The sequence below is a fragment of the Melanotaenia boesemani genome, chromosome 20, assembly GCF_017639745.1.
Source record: "Melanotaenia boesemani isolate fMelBoe1 chromosome 20, fMelBoe1.pri, whole genome shotgun sequence".
Taxonomy (NCBI): domain Eukaryota; kingdom Metazoa; phylum Chordata; class Actinopteri; order Atheriniformes; family Melanotaeniidae; genus Melanotaenia; species Melanotaenia boesemani.
This window is the reverse complement of record NC_055701.1, coordinates 5,920,205-5,939,401: the sequence shown is the minus strand read 5'-3', so window position 1 is coordinate 5,939,401 and position 19,197 is coordinate 5,920,205. Positions and strand designations below refer to the sequence as shown.

General features: G+C 38.5%; 1 protein-coding gene across 2 annotated transcripts in view; it reads left to right on the top strand.

The window, feature by feature from the left end:
• Nucleotides 1–19,197, top strand: part of LOC121630805 (CAP-Gly domain-containing linker protein 4-like) — a 66,756-nt gene that overhangs the window by 4,860 nt on the left and 42,699 nt on the right. For both annotated transcript variants that reach the window (XM_041971308.1, XM_041971307.1), the window contains exons 3-9: nucleotides 2,134–2,273; nucleotides 2,557–2,650; nucleotides 2,814–2,975; nucleotides 3,661–3,779; nucleotides 12,609–12,857; nucleotides 17,928–18,063; nucleotides 18,161–18,292. In XM_041971308.1, the coding sequence (XP_041827242.1) occupies nucleotides 2,134–2,273; nucleotides 2,557–2,650; nucleotides 2,814–2,975; nucleotides 3,661–3,779; nucleotides 12,609–12,857; nucleotides 17,928–18,063; nucleotides 18,161–18,292 (1,032 nt within the window). The remainder of the gene's footprint in view (nucleotides 1–2,133; nucleotides 2,274–2,556; nucleotides 2,651–2,813; nucleotides 2,976–3,660; nucleotides 3,780–12,608; nucleotides 12,858–17,927; nucleotides 18,064–18,160; nucleotides 18,293–19,197) is intronic.

Below are 19,197 nucleotides of genomic sequence, written 5' to 3'. Positions count from 1 at the left end.
ACTTAACATGTTTATTGTTCAGCCATTCACACACACTCAGTTCTTCTTATCATGTATATGCGTTTTATATAAAGTGATTTTTTTTTTTTTTTTCATTTTTATTAATATTAGGATCAGTATCAGGTGATCGCCTACACTTCAAGTTTTGATTTCTTTTGTTTTCTGTCAGCCAGGTCAGTAACATTCTATTTATAGTAACACGTCTAATTAGCATACCGCTTAAGATGCATATTTACAAAGTTATGTCTTAAGATGTCCTTCATGGTTAATTTTGTTTTATTACCTTTAATGTACTTGCAGTGAGTAGTTTGCAACTATGTGCTGCAGGAAAATATAGTCAGGAATGGGATTCGGTATAGTATGTAACATTCTGACCTTTAAAAATGTCTTTGACTTGTTTTGATGGCATGGTGACATGTGTTACCATACCATCATTATCTATAGAATACTTTAAAAGAAACAACAAGGCTGACCAAATTTGTGTGCACAGATAAAACCCAGAATAACAGCTCAAAACAGTGAAACAGCCACAAATAAAAATACAAGCAACAACGTTTAAAACAGGGATTACCAATAAAAATAACTAAAACTAGATAGAAGAAAATACCAGACAATTAACAGTCATTGTCATAATCTCACTCTGGGGATAAAATGCAATTTAGGGAGCCTGTGCTGAGGAAATTAATTCCAAAGTTCAGGACCCCGAACAGAAAAATCTCCAACTCTAAATTTTCCTTTGTTGCTTTGAAACCACTAACAGCATCTGAACAGCTGACCTGAGGGAATGAGAAGGTATATGCAGCAGCTGGAGGTCAGACAAATAATAAGGAGCATGGACATTAAAAGATTTAAAAACAAATTAATTAACTTTATAAATGAATCCACAAATGAATGGAAAGCCACTGACGCAAGGCTAGAACAGGAGAGATGTGCTCTCTCTTCGTTGTACCTGTTAAAAACTGGGTTGCTGCAACTTAAATGTTTGATGAACTTTCCTTGAGCCGTCATTGCCCAGCAGCATCCTGAGGCTGAGAAACCGCTCTCTACAATTTGTGTTCCAGCCTGAAACATCACATTATAGCTGTCACGCTAGCGACTGCGTAGCTCCAAAGTAAAGGTAGGCTGCAAGATTGATGCAGAATTAGCCATTGTTAGATGGCGCCTCTGAAAAATCTGCCAAAGTTCAATAGTGCTTCTTTAAAAGACTCTAATTGGAATCAGGACATCCATGAAATCCTTAAAATATCTATTTCTAATTAGATCATTTTGGCATGAATAGTGCAACTTAAGTTTGTGGCATTCATGCTATATTTCATATCAAAGCTGAGTTAAACATTAAAGCTTGTCACACCGACTGCAGCCCTGAAATTTTCTAGACATGTTCAGGATTAAATTCTGCATGTGAAAGAGCCAGTGTTTGCAGCATTCAGTTTAAACCCCCTGGTTATAACTCCTTAAGATGACCTAGTTGTGCCATATTGTAAATACAGAAGATAATCTTCTGTAGCATTTGTTGTTTTTCCCACTTAACAATATTGCAGATGTATCCTGGTATAAAGTAATCACTGTTATGGATCAACGGAGAGAATATCCCGCTGCACAATACACATGTAAACACAGCCTTAGAGTAAGTTCAGAATTAATTCTCCTCACATACTCCAGTGTTCATGAGTGAAAGTAGCTTTACTGTAACTCTTGTAGTCATGTATTTCCAGGCAAGAAACAATAATTTTCTAACTGAATGGAGTGCTGCACATGAAGAACTCCTAAACAGAGTTGCGGGATGTGAAATGAAAACAGTAAAGCACATGCAGCAGGATGATGCTGCTTTAATTACACACCAAGTGTTAGTCTTGGTCCTTCACAGTGGATGCAATTTGTTTTCCGTCTCAGTTGGGTCCTCTAATGCTTCATTTGGTTCACAGCATGCCACCATTTTCACATCTGGTTTCGTCCTCTGCTGCAGGGCAACTAGGGTACTCCTTAAGATTACTGCTTTAACTGAATCGATTGAGCCGCCTGTTGTAGAAAGTTAATGTCCACACTGCAGAGTTTCATATATTCCCACTTCACGGGAGAATCACATTCTCAGTAGAACGAATGATTACACTCATCATTTTTGTCCTCCTGCAGAGTTCTCCTTCTTTGACCCCAGTGAGCCGCAATGCAAGGAGATTCTTCAGGATCCCAACACCACCATACCTGAGCTGTTTGCTGTCCTCAGGCAGTGGGTGCCCCAGGTTCAGAAGAACATCGAACTAATAGGCCATGAGGTAACACCTCCAATATTTTTAACTTGCTCTGTGTTGCATTGCCTCAACCAATTTCATTATCATTGTTGCCATGATATGACATCTGAATTCTTCTAATATCCTTCAGAAATAAATGCCTTGTTTCAGTGTCAGTTTGCACAACCTTGTTCAAATTTAAAGTGAGACCCAGCTTGCCCGTCATTCATTAGTGTCCTGGAGTTTTACATTAGAGCCTCTTATGTAATATTCCTGCAAAGTGACACCAGCTTCTTTGTGGTTCACTGCACAACTTGTCTTTGCACAGATCCTAAAGCGAGGCTGTGGTGTGAATGATCGAGACGGTCTGACAGATATGAGTCTCCTGCACTACTGTTGCAAGGCAGGGGCGCCGGGTATTGGTTAGTAATGACTCCCAGTTGTGCTACACAAGTCTTTACATATCTATTCTGACTTCTCTATTACTGTGACAGCTGAGCTTAATTCTGTGTCTATCACTAATGCTGTGGCTCGTCTTTAATACAGAAGCCCCTTCTATCTTGCACTTTTTATATTTCTCTGCAGGTGATGCAGAGACGTCAGCCAGCTTTGCCCGCCAGCTCCTTGCTTTGGGTGCAGATCCAAACCTTCGATCGCGCTGGACAAACATGAGGGCGCTGCATTATGCTGCCTATTTCGATGTGCCCCAGCTAATCCGTGTTATGTTGCAGGCTTCCCTGCCTGGAGGTGAGAGCACACTTGGAAAAGTTTCGCCAGCAGTCAGCACAGGGCAGACTCTTCTATTTTCAATACTAAGTGGCATGAGGATTAAAGCCTCAGCAGTTTTATCTCCTGCCGGTGCAAAACATTCACATTCGCCAGTTGATTAGGTGCATCCACAGGTGCGTTCAAGTTCAGCATTCTTTTTAATGGAATAGCAGTGGGTGGTGCTGTTGGATGACTATTTCTTAAAATTTTACCTTTTTTTTTTAAGTGAATAAAGTTAACTATAGAAACTGGGAGCCTGTTTTTCACAGACTGATTTTGCAGTATGAACAGAGTTGCGTAATGACAGGAGGACTTTATGGCAGATTGATTAAACTTCTTTGGATTATCACTCATTTCGCACAGCTATGCCGTTCAAGCCACAAAAATCACTACTCAGCAGGCAGATGGTGATGGAGCTGAAGGGAAGATGTGATAATGTGAAAGCATGGTACACTGCAGTTTGTCTTAAACAGTGCTCAAGCAAAAGCACACCTCAGCAAATGAATATTGCACAGATAAGAGTCCTATTTCCTTGTTGCACCACAGTTGATAAAACGTAATTTGTTTTTGGGATGACACCGTCGGTAGAAAAGGATCAACTAATTCTCAACAATCCCATGTGATTGGAATTAAGTTGTTTATTATTTCTCCCCTTTTTTTGTAGAGGTTGATGCCACCTGCAGTGACTTTGATTTTGGCACAGCCCTCCACATTGCCGCATCCAATCTGTGCACATCAGCTGTCAAATGTCTCTTGGAGCTCGGAGCCAATCCTGCTTTCAGAGTAAGATCATTTTTCTATATGCTCTCCTACCAGCAGGTTCCCTATATGTCCTCTGAGTTTTAGACATTGGAAGGTGTGAAACAATCCCCAAATATTCATTTGAACTTATGCTGCAAACTGACATTAATCGTTTAATTTGTTCGTCATTTAGCAAAAGCACAATCAATTCTTGATGATCACATTGCAACAGATTAACTACATTGTGACACAATTAGCTCTCTTTTCTATCCATATACAGTTAAATGAATATATGTACATTACAGGCAAGCTGTTGGAAATACATTAAACTAATTTGAGCAATTAAAATTGTAATGATGATGAACTCTTGCAAACATGTCATGTGTTAAAGTCAAACTATGATGAGCACAAAAGCCAGCGTTTTTCTTCCTTCTGGACTACTGCAGTAACATGTCAGTGCAGCAGAGGTGAGCGGAGGAGAGCTAGCTGCCTTTTTGGATATCAATAGTTCTTTCTATGTTTAGGCAGCATTTCATTTCTGCCTTAAGTGTTTCACAGTGGAGCTTTAAGAAATAATCACACAGATGCAGTGCAAGTACTTGGTGCATCAGCAAAGTGCAGACTAAAAAGAGATACAGAAGTTAATTATTTAAGGAGACTTTTTGTCTTGACCCGTCTGTGCTTAAAGCACAGGTGCATTTCTGATAGTATCACCACTAATTCCTGATTTTGATTAAATTTTATTCATTTACAGATTTTTATTTGACACCGCCAACTTTTCCTGAATATTAAAGACGTTTACAGATAACTGTTTTTAAAAGACACTGAGGTTGTCTCTGAGTAATCAGATTACTGTAACCTGATGTAACATGTCTTTATGCATTTCTGAAATGCAATTTTCGAAATATCCTTGTTTACATTTACCAGTTCATTATTAGCTTTATTTCAGAGTACATACGTGCCTGGAGGCGTCACTTCTGGTTATTTTCAAAACTGTGTTTGCTGAACATGGTGGAGCGCACGGTGTAGCGACTACGGCATTTAGCCACTCAGCTGGGTGAGGGGAGAGTTCTGTTTCTAACGCGCTTCAAAATCAGCCCAAAAGCCACTGGATGAAGTTCCTGGTTTTTTTCAATAAGGTCACATTTCTGATCAAAATTAAAGGTGCAAATAATGAAAAATTGATAGCGGTAAAAACTGTGTCACCCTCCCACTCCAAAGCTAATTCACCTGGTGCGTCTCTCCGCCACCACCCACTGTAATAAACAGACAAAAGCAACAAATGGCTCCAACACACGGTCTTAGCGTTAGCTGCAGCCGTGTGTCGGAGTCATTTGTTGTTGGAAAAAGAATGGGGGAAAAAATCTGAATTTGGCATCATCTGGGCGAGAGAAGCTAATTTCAGGCATTTCACACACTCCTGTGCTCGTCACAGCAGTGAACATCCACCAAAAACATTTATTCTGCTTATGCTAGAAGGTTCTGATAGTGATGGATGATTGCACCACAGAATTTATAATTTTTATCATCAGGTGTCCAGAAACAAACTTATAATAAGTGTTTTTTTTTTTTTTATTATCTGTATTTGGCGGCATCTCAGTGAGAGAAGCTGATTTTGAACAGAAGCAACACAAGCAACTTTTCATTTGTGAACATATCTCACTGAGTGTGTAAAAAAAAAAAAAAAAAAAAAAAATTCATGAGTAGATATTTTGATTCATTAAATATGACTGAATCCATATCAATATGGGTTTTTTTTTTTCTCTCCCCTCTAACCCAGCTCTAATTTCTGATGGCACCATTCCAGATATGGGAGCGGCTTTCATTATGCGTGCTGGTTCATATGATTTACTTGAGTACTTGCTGTAATGCATCCGAGTCACTGATATTAAGACTCCATCACTTTTCCTAATGTGCAACGTGAAGGGGGCTGTTCATGCCCATTCCGGTGCAGCTGAGGATGGTGCAGTTGGTTGGTTGGTGTTCCACTTCCTGCAGCTCTGAAAATGCAACTTTCATTTATTGCATGTTTGTACATTTATTCCGGTAACATATTAATTGAAACGTCCTACTGTCCATTTGTACTTAAACCAGTGTAAAAGAAGTCTGTGCCTTGTAAGACTTGCAGAGCTTCATTCTGTCATGCACCATCAGAGGAAGCTGTTTAGAATATAGACTTCAACATATTTCCAGTAGGTGAACTACATTTTATAGTCGGCCTTACACTTAAGTAATTTAAAGTAGAGCCAAGTATATTTAAAATAGCTGTCACTGACAAAAAGCTTGCACATTAAAAATAAAGACACTGACAATAACATGACCCTCATACCTTATGAAATTATATTTTAAGGTAGGACTTGAAACATGTTGCTGTGGCTCTTTGGTCTGTAAAGAAGTTCAGTCTTCTCTGTGCAACTGTCTTGATCGGGAGCTGCTAAAAGCAAATGGTTGTTAGGTCTGAGTGGCCTTGCAGGCACTTGTAGTAAGACATATATCAATATATAGAGGAGTGAAGCCTGGTATGTCTTATAAGCAAGCAATAAACCCTTAAAATCAACCATAAAGCATATAGAGAGTGTGAAAGGGATAAAAAAAGCTTGCATGTTAAAGTAAAATTTTAGCATTTTGGACAAGTTCCAGCCACAGGAAGGCTAAAACGAACATTTAAATAATTCTGTCCAGATGTGATAAAAGCCTGTTTCCCCTTTTCCATGCCATTAAATAAGAAGATGGATTTGACATTGGATAAAAGGCTAAGATGTTTTTCTCCATTAAGCGACTCAGCGCTGGAAAAATAACTTGGAGTTTATTGAAAATCTCTAAAAGAGGAGTCCCTATAGTTGCATCAAAAGTTTATGGTCTGTCGGAAACATTACCATTTGATTCTAATATTTATTGACTCTTGTGTCTGGTGTTTGTCTACAAGTCATCTTTTTTGTAAACAAATGTAGTTCTTTATGTGCACTAATTTCCCACTGGAGGTCACCAAAGCACCATGCATCAGAGATGCATCAGAGGCTCTTTCTACATTAGATTATTTTATTATTTTTTCTAAGTTTCTGCTTGCAAAGCTCTCAAAAAGATAAGATAGGAACATAGATGTTTTACTGTTATTTTCCCATCAAGTAATCTTCATCCTTATTTATTCTGTATAATCTAATTTGACCAGAGCACAAACTAAGGAAACATTAAGATCATGTTGTTTGGCACACTTGAATAACTAGGCACTTTTAAAGGTGATGAACTGGATGAAACTATATAGTTGTTTTTTTTTTGTTTAATTCTCTGTTGCCAACTGAGAAACTCTTGTTTCCTCATTATGATGCATCTAGAAACATCTTCTGGGTCTATTTTGAACATTTAGTCATGTATTTAACATAACACCTCCATTGAGATCTCATCCTGCTATCAGACTTGCCTCACTGCTTTTAGAGCTGTTTGCACATGCAGTGTCGATCATTGTGGTTTTATTAAGTGAAATCACAACAGTCTTGAAGTTCTGAATGTTTGTTTTTGATCATAACAGAATATCTGATGCCCATGAACTGCCTGTATTTACTGTGCACAGACTTGATACACCTGAATGTTGTACTTTAAAAAATACTGGTGGTGGCAGCAGACAGTTTAAAAGTCATGACATGACACCTGAAAACTTGAGTTTCCTTTTGAAGGTTGCTGCCGGAAGTGGTTAAATTGAACATTTTTTTCCTCTGTGGTTCTGCAGAGATTCATCACAACAAACCTTGAACTGGAGCAGAAAAAAAGTTTTGTATAAAGGATGGCAAAACAAAGATGCTGGCCTTTCATGTTTTCTGCACCACAAATCTCATGAATTCAGACCCACAGCACATCAAGGTAATTTACCTTGACTTTAGATTTTTAAGTTGGTTGCAATCGTTTTAGCAATCCGGGGGTAAATTGTTGTTTTAGCCATTTTCTAAAGATGGTTGATGCTTTACATCAGGCAGGACTTTTTCCAGATTATACTGACTTTTGATTAAACTCACTGATGCATATAATTCGTACATAACTGACACCTCCCTACAAATAAAACCTACACAACACATCAAAGCAGCATACACTGTTTATTTATATTCTTATCCCATCTTATAATTTATTTATTCCCCCCGTTTCCACTACATCTCATTTGCACCACACACTTTATATTTGTGTACAGACCTTTTCTTTTATATAAAGGTGTAAGTTTATATACTTTTATACTTTATGTCCTGTAAATATCATGTCTTTTGTTTTCTTTTAATTGTTTGTGTTTTAGCACTTCTACACTGAGACAAATTCCTTGTATGTGCAAACTTGACAATAAAGTCTCAATTTTATTCTGATATATTTAAAGATTATGAAGAAAAAAAAGGCGATTTCCTACTGTTGCATTACTTTTAAAATGTTGCACACATGAACACTGGTTACTTTCTGAAGAACGTTGAGAATCTGGTCCAGATTTTGCCAGTAGTTGCATGAGATCCTACACCAGAGATGCATTCTTACAGCTAGAAATACCACAGAAGTGACACTTAAAACAAGTCATCAGGAGTCTCATGCAATAATTGTGTTTTTCAGTAACATGTATTTGGACATAACCACTAGTGACAGACAAGTAGAAACCAACATGAATGTCTGCAGAAAGAATATAAAGGAGCGACTTATATCAGCATGCACACTTGCTGTAAAAGCTCCAGAGTGGTTGTTGTTGTATTTCTCACATGGACGCACTCGCTAATCTTCCAGACGTACTGCTGGGAAGCTGGCAGAGTAATCCCTACAAGATGTCAGGAGTGAATGTTAGGACGTTTGCATTCTTGATGCAGCCTCTCCTAGAACATGAAAGAAAAAAAAAAAAATCAAAGCGTTCATTCATGTTTGAAAACGGCTTTAGATGATTCCAAGTCTGCAAATTTTTTTGTCCGTTTCTGATATTTTTCAGATATTGCATCTGTTTGGATAAAATAGAAAAGCATCTTCCGGTTAAACAGCCTGCAAAGTTTAGACAGCAACTCTTTCAGCATAGTTGTTGACTGCTCCTGAACATTATAATTTAACTCACTGTAGTAGGCACAGTGGGGCTGCTGCGTGGTTGGGAAAGCCATTAGCCTCCTGTCAGTGTCTTGAGTGGGGGACAGAGTTTAAATAATGGCTTAATCTGAGATCTTAGCTGAGTGTTGCACACTGTAACGGACATGCAGAGATGACTAATGCCAAAGATGTTTACTACTGTGTTGCATAATATCAGTGAAGAAAACATAGAAAATGATTCTGCATAGCATTCCTGTCGTCATACTGGCTCCCCAACCCACACATTAAGGTGGATTGAGAGGCACAGACATCAGCTCAGTGTTTAAGCATGACAATGACAGGCAACTCCTTTTTTTTTATTTGTCAAAAACCCACTTGAACCTCTACTGAAGGGTTGTTGAATATGAATACAGCCCAATTAATGCAGCGCTTGTCACACCTCCACAGCCACCCCTTTTGCAGTACCTCCACTAAAACTCATGCTTGCTGATTTTAAGCCCTTTCTCATTTTAGTGTCTGTGAACCGCTTGGGTAAATGTTCATGTTGCGTGCCTGCTGATCAGCTTCTTTGAAACGCACTGATGGGGATTTTGTTCTGAGAGAATAAATATAATCAAAGAATCTGCTAAGCCCAGCACTATCAGACAGAAATAACAGTGAGCTCTGCGGAGAGGAATGCTCGCATACTTGTTTTTATTTTTGATGCATCTGCAGCAACATCAGTGAGGCTGGTAATATGCTAAGCTGGCAAGCTGTTGTACTTGTTGGGGGTTAAAGATGAAATGCTACATGTTGTAGCTTAAAATCTAACCACAAGCTTTTTCTCAGACTTTAAATATAAACCTGTAACATGGTGGAGTTGTAATTCCTCAGATGCAAGTCTTACTGGGTAGGTTCAACACTGTCAATGAATCACTGCTTGACTCCTTTTGTTCACCTTTTTAGCAGTTACTATCTGTAGGAGCGCCCATACTTTAAATGCAGTTTATTCAAATGCACAGATGTTCCTGGCCTAATTAATATCTCAATTTATTTTTCCTTTTACAAGTTTCTTATGGTAGAATAATGTTTTAGCCACCTAGCTTAAAAAATGTATTTTAATTTCACTGCCAGCTTTATAAGGTCTGTCTTGCTAGTACTGGGTCAGACCTCTTTTAATGCCGGAATTGTTTTAATTCTTGGTGTGATAGCTTCAACAAGGTGGTGGAAACCTTCCTAGAGATTTTGCTCCATATTGACATGACAGCATCACAAAGTTGCTGAAGGTTTTTCAGCTGCACATTTATGATGAGAACCTCCCGTTCCACCACATCCCAAAGCTGCTCTACTGGACTGAGATCTGGTGGCTGTGGAGGCCGTTGGAGTCCAGTGAACTCATCGTCATGTTCTAGAAAGCAGGTGGAGATGATCTGAGCTTTGTGACATGGTGCATTATCCTGCTGGAAGTAGCATCAGAAGATGCTCCACTGTGGTCATAAAGGGATGGACATGGTCCAAACCCTAACCTAACCTTGTGTTTAAACCAGCCCACCTTGGTTCATTCAGAGATGGTTAATTCAGTTGCTGTTGCCTTTCTCTCATCTTTCTCTCTAACCATTCTGCTCATACTCCTCTGACCTCTGACATCAGTAAGGCATTTTTATTCAGGCAACTGCTGCTAACTGGATATTTTCTCTTCTTCTGACTATTCACTGTAAACCAGGGGTGCCCAAGTTTGGTCCTCGAGATCTACCATCCTGCAACTTTTAGATGCAACACTTCTCCAACACACCTGAATCAAATGACTGGCTTATTACCAGGCCTCTGCAGAGCTGAATGGCGTGCAGAAAACATCTGATTCAAGTGTGTTGGAGAAGGGTTGCATCTAAAAGTTGCAGGATTGTAGATCTCAAGGACTGGTCTTGGGCACCCCTGCTGTAAACCCTAGAGGGGGTTTTGTGTGAAAATCCCAGTAGATCAGCAGTTTCTAAGTTGGACCAACAACCATGCCACATTCAAAGTCTTAACTGTCAAAATAAAAGGATCTTTCTTATTCATCCTGATGCTCAGTTTGAATGTCAGCACGTTGTCTAGACATCTCCATGACTAAATGTGTTGAGTTGCTGCCATGTGATTGGCTGGTTATTTATTTTTATTTATTCAGCAGGCAGACCTAAAAAGTAGCCAGTGAGTGTAACGTAGGTTTAAAAAGATATTACACATTTAAAACTAACTCGGGTTCAAGTTGACTTAGATGAGTCAGTTTGTTTTAACCAAAGCTAACAGCTTGCTGCTGATCCAGAATATTTTGGACACTTTACAGCTGCAAGTCAAGTTCCCAACAGTTCTAACCAGAGCACAAAAGACAGCTTGCACTGATTAGTGGGAATATCTTGCAAACAGTTTTACTTTCTCTACACTTGATTTCAGATGCACTTCAGTCTTCATCCAGGAGAATAGCTGGAATAGCCGCACACATTCAGGAAGTTCATCATTCCTACAAACTCAATCACACAATTTGAACATTTCTGTTTTTACTTTCAGCATTTTTTAAAATGGGTTATAACATTAGCAAAAATTAAGTTAAGACAGATCTGCTAGCACGTTTTAGTCTCCTTGTACTTTGTATGGTGCTGCTCACACCAGCTGTTCCCTCTGAGATGTCAGGGTTGTAGCTTTGTTGTTATAAAGTTCTAGTTTTTAATGTGGGTTTGTCTTAAAATACAACTCCCACTCTGTGTGTGTAAATAAATAAATAAATAAACCAAGAAGAAGAAACTGTTTTAACAGCCTAATATCACAATTCAGTACAACATACAGGAGTCCTCTTCACACATTTTAGCATTAATTTGTCTTTTGTTGACAATTTTAAAATCTTCTAATTTGCATTACCCAGTAAAAATGTCAGCTTTGAGCGGATGCCTGTGTTTCAGTGGTTGGTGCTGCTCCTTGTTCTTTATAGAAAAAACAATCGCTGACGTGAGCAAACTAAATCAGTGTTTTTTTTTTTTATTTTATTATTTTTGGCATCACAGGTTTTTTTATGTGCATTTGTTTGTTGAACAAAACTTGAGTAGCATTGTTTGCACTAAAAATGATTTGCATTCAGTTCTGTTGTCAGAAAGAAATCTGAAATGTGTTTACCTGCTGCTTGTATGAATTATTTTTCTAATATAAACTAGAGGCTTATTCCTTTTAACCTTCTCTACAAATTTACTTCAGCTGATACAGATTAAAGCTTTAGTTTTGGAGCAGTTGAACATCAGTTTAGTCTCTTGTTGGGTCTTTGTTGTCTCTTTTCGATAAATACTCCAACATGTTCCTCTCAGCCTTTTTACACAGTTTGCCTTTAGGCCCTTACTGATTGTGGATGCATCTTCACTCTTCGGCTCTGTTTAGAATAATTTAGTTTGTCTCATGTTGCTGCAGTGGATTGTTTGATTTCTTTTCCCATTTTCTGGTTTTCAAATCGGCCTTTGATGCAACTCTTATTGGGATGCTTTTAGGAGCATCACACACTGTTGTCAGACATGCTTCTCTCAATTTATTTATTGGTTGAGCGAATGAAACATGCCAGAATGTTATTAAAATTTCAAATTTAACAAAGGAAAGTGATTTTTGTCTCTGAGGAACATGTAATCATCAATACTACAAGCCAACTTTCAGAAAATCATCATTTATAAAACAGGACAAATTTAAAAATACCTTGGAGGAAAAACAAAACGGTCTTTAACAAAATAAAAAGAGCGCCTGCAGTGCCAGCTGGAGTCTTCAGTTTGTATTTCATTCATTTTTAAATACTTTTTGGTTTAAAGTATTAAATCATCCCTTTCCTGTGCTTTTCCCTGTCTTTGCCTTTAGAATGAAAAAGGGGAGTGTCCCGCAGATGTTGTGCCCGACCCTCTCGACATGCCTTTGGAGATGGCGGATGCTGCTGCTGTAGCAAAAGAGCTCCGGATTTTACTGAGACAAGCTTTACCCAAACCTAGCTCCCCTCTGCTCCTCACGCTGCAAGGCCGCCCTGTTCCTGCTCTCTCCGATAAGGCCAGGATACAGCTCGCCTCCATGGGAATCCGACTGGGTGACCGTGTGGTGATAGCTGGACAGAAGGTGAGATGCTTGCAGCTGTCAGTAGCATTACTCTGCACTAATCCTTCAGATGCTATAATTTGCCAGGTGCCATAATCAGCAGTGCGGTAGAGAAATGTTATTAGGATCCAGTTATTTGCAAAACTGGAATAAACGCAAAACTCTTCATTCACAAGGAGAAACTGTTAAATAAGCTGTTTTCTAGCAGCAGCGAATCAGTGCTGCTCGAGTATTTTTACTGTAATACGGAGATAAAACTAATGTTGGGTCAGTGCTCGGCCAACCCAGATCAACAAAGCTTTGAATAAATGACATAGTAACTCCTCCTCCTTAGATGATGAAACCTTAGTAACTTAAGTACATCAGATATTTGTCTCAATAATAAGCTTTTTCAATGCTCCCCACCCCCTAAAAAATCTTTTCATTAATCTGTTCCACTGTAGTGACTCTTGATATACTCCTGTCTAATCAACTGAATAAATTAAAGATGGATTTTATTGTTTTTCTTAACACAGGTAAGTTTTGCTTGTAGGTGTTAGAGAAATTTAGCTACTTTTTTCTGTAAGTAAACTTCTTATAGGGGAAAAAAAACTTTTACGACCTCCTTTTAAAATGTTAACATTGAACTAAATTATCAACATCCAGACTTAGATTTATGGTTCATCACGTCTTGCACAGCATTCAGTATTATTTCTTTTTATCACAGGAAAAATGTAGTTTCATTTTAAAATTATTTGCAGAGTTCATGATCGGTCATACATTACAGACCGACTCAGAAACCATTATCTGGGTTCACTTCTTTCTGGATCCTCATGGTATTTCTAAAGTGAATTTGGGGGCTATTACTTAATAGGTGTTGATGATCAAAATATTGAGATATTTACCCGAGTAAAACCTCTATTAAAACATTAGTAAAACTATTCAGGTTCACTTTATTAACTTCTATTTTGCGCAGTTCTTCATTAGACATTACTTTTTTATTTGTAGATGAATCGGGCTTCTATGCTCTGGTTTTCCCAGGAAGGAATGTGGTTTTCTTTTAGGGAGAGATAACCATGTACATATTCTACTCTGTTCCACGTGGATTTACTCCGACACACTAATGCATATCTTGATTATGAAACTTATGTATAAATCTCATATGTTTTGTTTTATAACCAATATTAAATACAGCCTTTGTAGTAAAGATATACTTCGTTTATTTTATGTAATTGTGTCATTTCAGACAGGAGGCAAAACAAAAGAAAAAGGCCTCATTATAAAGAGATTAGGCTTGGTAATATTTTGATACTTCACCTAACCATTATACAGAATAGGCAAGAACTGCACGTGGCAGATGTAACCCGTCCCCAGTAGAGGACAGGTGTGCAATAAGACGATCATAAAATCTAACTTCAGTTCTAGTAAATGTTGAAAAAACAACTGGGAAATATGACATTTTTGTTTGTTTCACCCCTGCTGTTTTTAAAGATGTGAATTGTGCAACCATGATCACAATTATTTTTAATAACTGCAATTGCATGATTTTTGTCAACAGTCACAGTGCACATCAACTCTGCACCCAATTAAATGCTCACAGAGTTGATGCAAAACCAGTGGTGCATGATCAGGTTCTGGAACTGACCAATCAGAGCTGACTGGTTTTTGAAGAAAGGGATGCAGCCTCCTTTTTGTTTAGACAGGAGTCTGAAAATCTAGTAGAACAAATCCCACTCTCTTGGCAGATTTAAAGGAACATTTGTATATTTTTGAGCTGTTGATCAGTTTTTAGCAGCGATTGTTCCCTCATGCTGACTGTGATGATATACAGTACATTGTAAATTGGAGCCACCTGTTATTTCCCCCCTATAAAGTATCAGGATCCTCATGTTCACTCACTGTACAGGAGCCAGATAACCCTCTATGAGTCAGTACTGCCTTGACATTAACACAGTCTTTTATTGCTTCCCTATCGTCATTTGCGATTCTGGAGTAGCCATCCAAGCTGGGAGTATTCAAGCAGGGTTGTGAGAGTCGTTGCACACAGCACAGGTGTGAACACATAAAGCAGTTTATAAGGAATGCCTGTATGCCGGCTATTTCTGTTAAAAAGGATGCTGCAGAATTTCCAGAGCTACAGCCGCATAGGAAAAGTCACAATTTAAACTCAGTAACACAAAAAAAATGTAATTATACTAAGATTATATTCATTACATAAACACTTGAGTTCAGAAGGAATTAACCCCACAGATATGAGCCACTGTCAGTCATCTCCTCCTCCATTTGCCGCCGACGCAGACTCACCCACTGCAGAGTGGAGGCGACTGCTGTTTCAGCTAATTGAGCAAGAGTCTGGATAATCCCAAGATGTGTATTAGAAATAAACAAAGGAAGAAACTAGGTGGTACACTTTAAATTCATTTTTACTTGTTGATAAGTCATTTTTGTTCCAACAAGGAAGCTAGTTTTGAAGCAGTTACTGCTGGTGGATGGGGGCATTTGAAGATATGTGCTTTAAGTTGTTGAGCAGACTGTGTGATAATGAAGCTTTTATTGCCCTTAGAGTAACAAATATCGTTTTCCATCGGCAACTCAGGCCAAAACTGACACCGCTGATGACTATGTCATTGTTATTGTTGCAGCATTATCAAACTGGTACTGTGGAGAAGCAGAAACAAGCTGCTTTAGTTAAATCGTCCTGGTATTTTTTATACACATTTATTTTTAGCAACAACTGTGGGTGAAGCACTCACTTCGGGTCCCTGCATATGAGAGGTTATAAAAATTCAGCTGCTCATCTTCTTTGCCTGTGTGTCACCTTCGTCTTTTACACTTGTCTTGTATAAGAGGCCTTAGAAAGAAAGCCATGTTGCGTGCAGTCAGCATCGTGAGCTCGACTGCATGTCTTGAGCTCATTACACATTTAATGTAACAAAGTGACACATGAATATTATCACATACCAACACTTAATAGATGCAAAGCTACTAGAGTAGTCAGTGTAATTGCATCTTATGTTTTAAAATATTCCTAATAACCAGCCATTTCCAGCCAGACAAGTTTAGGAATGTATCTGGTTTTGTCAGATCACTTTAAAATTGTAAGAGATCCTTCAGTGCAGCTGATCAACCTAACCACCTCACTTCAGTGTGATGTTGTAAGCCATGTGTAATCCTGTTGACATAAAGCACTCTGTGAAAGCAGTGGAGGTTTAACCCTGTAGGGGTCAAAAAACACACGCAGTTCAACTTTGACACTTTGCTTTAGTTCGAACTTAAATCTGTTTTCACATGACAGAAAAGTGTGTTATCAGTCAGTTATGAGTGTATGTAAAAGTGCATATGTATAAAATCCATACTGTACATAAATTAGATCTCAGGGAAAAAAAGATTGGTTATCAAAACTGTTTAATTTTGCTGGGATATTGGTGGTGTGAGATCAGCATGAGCAGAATGAGATTATTCTTCTAAAAAAGAAACTGTTGCAGAGCTGATAATCCAAACTGTCTTTGAAATGTTGTAAAAACGTACTGGTAACAAATGAAGCAGGAGTTAGCGATGACCTACTCCAACATATCGGATTCAGATTAACCCTGTAGAGCCAAACGTAACTTACTGGATACATACAGTTTCACACATTTTGCATCACTTTATGTTATAAACTTTGCTCAAAATCCTGTTGAACACAATCTGATACTTGTCTTCTGGCCACTAATAGATACCAGGAAGCAGAAGATTACACTAATAATTTTGACATATCACATGGTAATAAATGGTAAATATCCCCTTAAAAAAGCTGATACATTTGTTATAGGGTCATATTAAAACATATGGACTTTTCTTACCATTTTTAAATAGTATGTATATGTAGTAGTATATGTATCGGCCCAACTCTAGTGCTAATGAGCGTTCACACTGCTCCAAACAAAGCATACTATCCGTGAATGGGGGTTAGTTTAAAGCGGAGTGTGAATGCACCCTAAAACATGCAGGGCAGTGGTACCTGAGGAACAGGACTGAGAAACTTTATGCTTTATGTGGCATTTTTCTAATCCACCTGCACAGGAAACATTTGGATGCACAAATCTTCAGGAAAGCTACCAGAGTTATGAAAAGCTAAAAATACTTTTAATAAAACCAGAGGCAGATTTTGTTGAGCTTTTTATTCTGAACACGACTGTTTAATTCAATGTCATTGCCTCGATTTCACAGAAAAACAAATTTAATACCGTTACCATGTGTTGTAAATCAGTGTTATAACTTTCTTCCCCCATATTACTTAAAAAAGGGTAAAAAGAAAACATTTATAATCACTGGAATAATTCCACTTTTATGACAAAGGTCCTAAAAATGGACTCCTATTAGATAAGGGAGTTCTTTTTCTTCTCTCAGGGCTTAAGACTTTATTAAATTTGAAAGGGGCCTTAATTTGTTCAATTGTACTGAATTTAATGTCTTTAGAGAAAACAAAGTAAAGGGGCTGGTGATAGTCAAATTTATGAATTTTAAGGAAAAGTGTCTTTTGCAAGAGCTTTTGAATGACTTAAGTGTAGTCCTCTGGCTCATGAATGTTGTAGTTTGTTTACTTGTCTGTCCAGATGTAAACACCTGAATAAATAAGGTTTTTCAGATTCCTTTTTTCTTCGTGCAGCTGCTTGTAAGTGCAGCTTTCAGACAAAATTGAAGTTAGTGTTGGAAAAATAGTGAATTTGAAGTTTACAACAGAAGAGAACAACCAGTCACATCATTAGCTCCTGTCTTTTTCATGTTATCCGGCCGGTTTAAACCGTCTTTATTATGACTGTAGTATGTGGTGTTTTTCTGCCATGCAGCCCAATCCAACCAGGTTTGAAGAATTATAAGCGGTTTCTCAGCCACATGTTTTAGTAACAGCTTTGCAGCATATTCCAGATGACACGTCTTCCCTCACTCTTATGATCTGATGCACATGTTCCCTTTTGTCTCCTGCTGCTTTTGTAGACATAAATGTACCAAAATCCGGAGTTTCTGTTTGTTCTACACTTTTACCTCCTTGCAGTGCATTGTGTAAAATTGTTCCACATGCTTTTCAGTGGAGCTCTTGTGTTGCATGACCTTTTTTTTGTGTATTTGCAGACGGGAACTCTGCGATTCTGCGGCAGCACTGAATTCTCTGGAGGCCTCTGGGCTGGAGTTGAACTGGACAAACCAGAGGGGAAGAATGATGGTTCGGTGGCAGGAGTTCAGTATTTTACCTGTCGACTCAAACATGGTAGGCACACTGCTGTGAAAATTCAAACACACGCTCGCCCATTCTCCAATGTTTTGACTTGTTTGCACTTTTTTAATGTTTTTTTTTTCTTTTCTAGGAATCTTTGCCCCTCTGTCAAAAATCAGCAAACCTTTGGAGAAACTTAAAACCAGCACCAAAAAGACGTCTACACCACTGCGCCCCCCTCGTCGTATTGATCTGTCTCGCATAACCTCCAAGATTAACACAGGTAACAAACATGTCAGAAAATGTGTGTAGCGTGCCTGTTATTCAGTCCACATGTGTTGCATCTCCAGAAATTTTGGAGCTGTTTGTCAAGAGCTGTCGCTGGTCGTCTGCTGGTCTCCCTGGTTTTACCTCTGATTAAGCTCTGCCCAGTCCTGTTAGATTCACTAAACATTGCAATAAGGTGAGGTTAACAAGTTTTTGCCGAATATGCTTGCCCGAGGAGCTCTGCCACTATGCACTGTAATAAAAAGACATCATGTCATACAGTAGTAGCGGTTTAAAAGTTCCCATCCAAGCTGAAAGCCAGCCGAATACCTGCTGGCTTCCAGCCCAGTTCCATTCCAGTTCCAGCCAGCTGCCTTCCAACTTCCAGCCGCCAGAGAGGCCCCCTCCTTCTCCTGGGAGTGTCGATGTTTTAATGAAACTCCACCCATTCCTTGTAATATAGGGTAGACCCAGAAGATGGCGCTTCTCTCACAGACTTCTCATCGCCCGTAGTCTGTCAGATTTTATCTGAATTTACACTGACCGGCAGAGGCGCCACTCAAAGCACCTCTGATGGCCAGTCACAATTCATAAAAAGGCATAAAACTTAAAACATAATCATCGTTTGACGTGGAATGTGAAATTGTAACATGCATGTGCGCTGCCAATTGTTTTATTCAGAAATGAATGCTAGTAGGTTAATAAAACCTTTCAAATACTGGATCACAGCCCCTAGCTCTATTCTCAATAGGATGTATTTATCATACTGATTAATCTTTTAATATTAGCATTATTAACATAGACAAATCAGATTTGGATCAAGCAACACAGAATCTGTTTGAGGTAGCTAGGAAGGGTTATTTTATTCTCATATTATTTATTTCACCACCATAAGAAGACAGGGCGACAGATAAAAGCCCC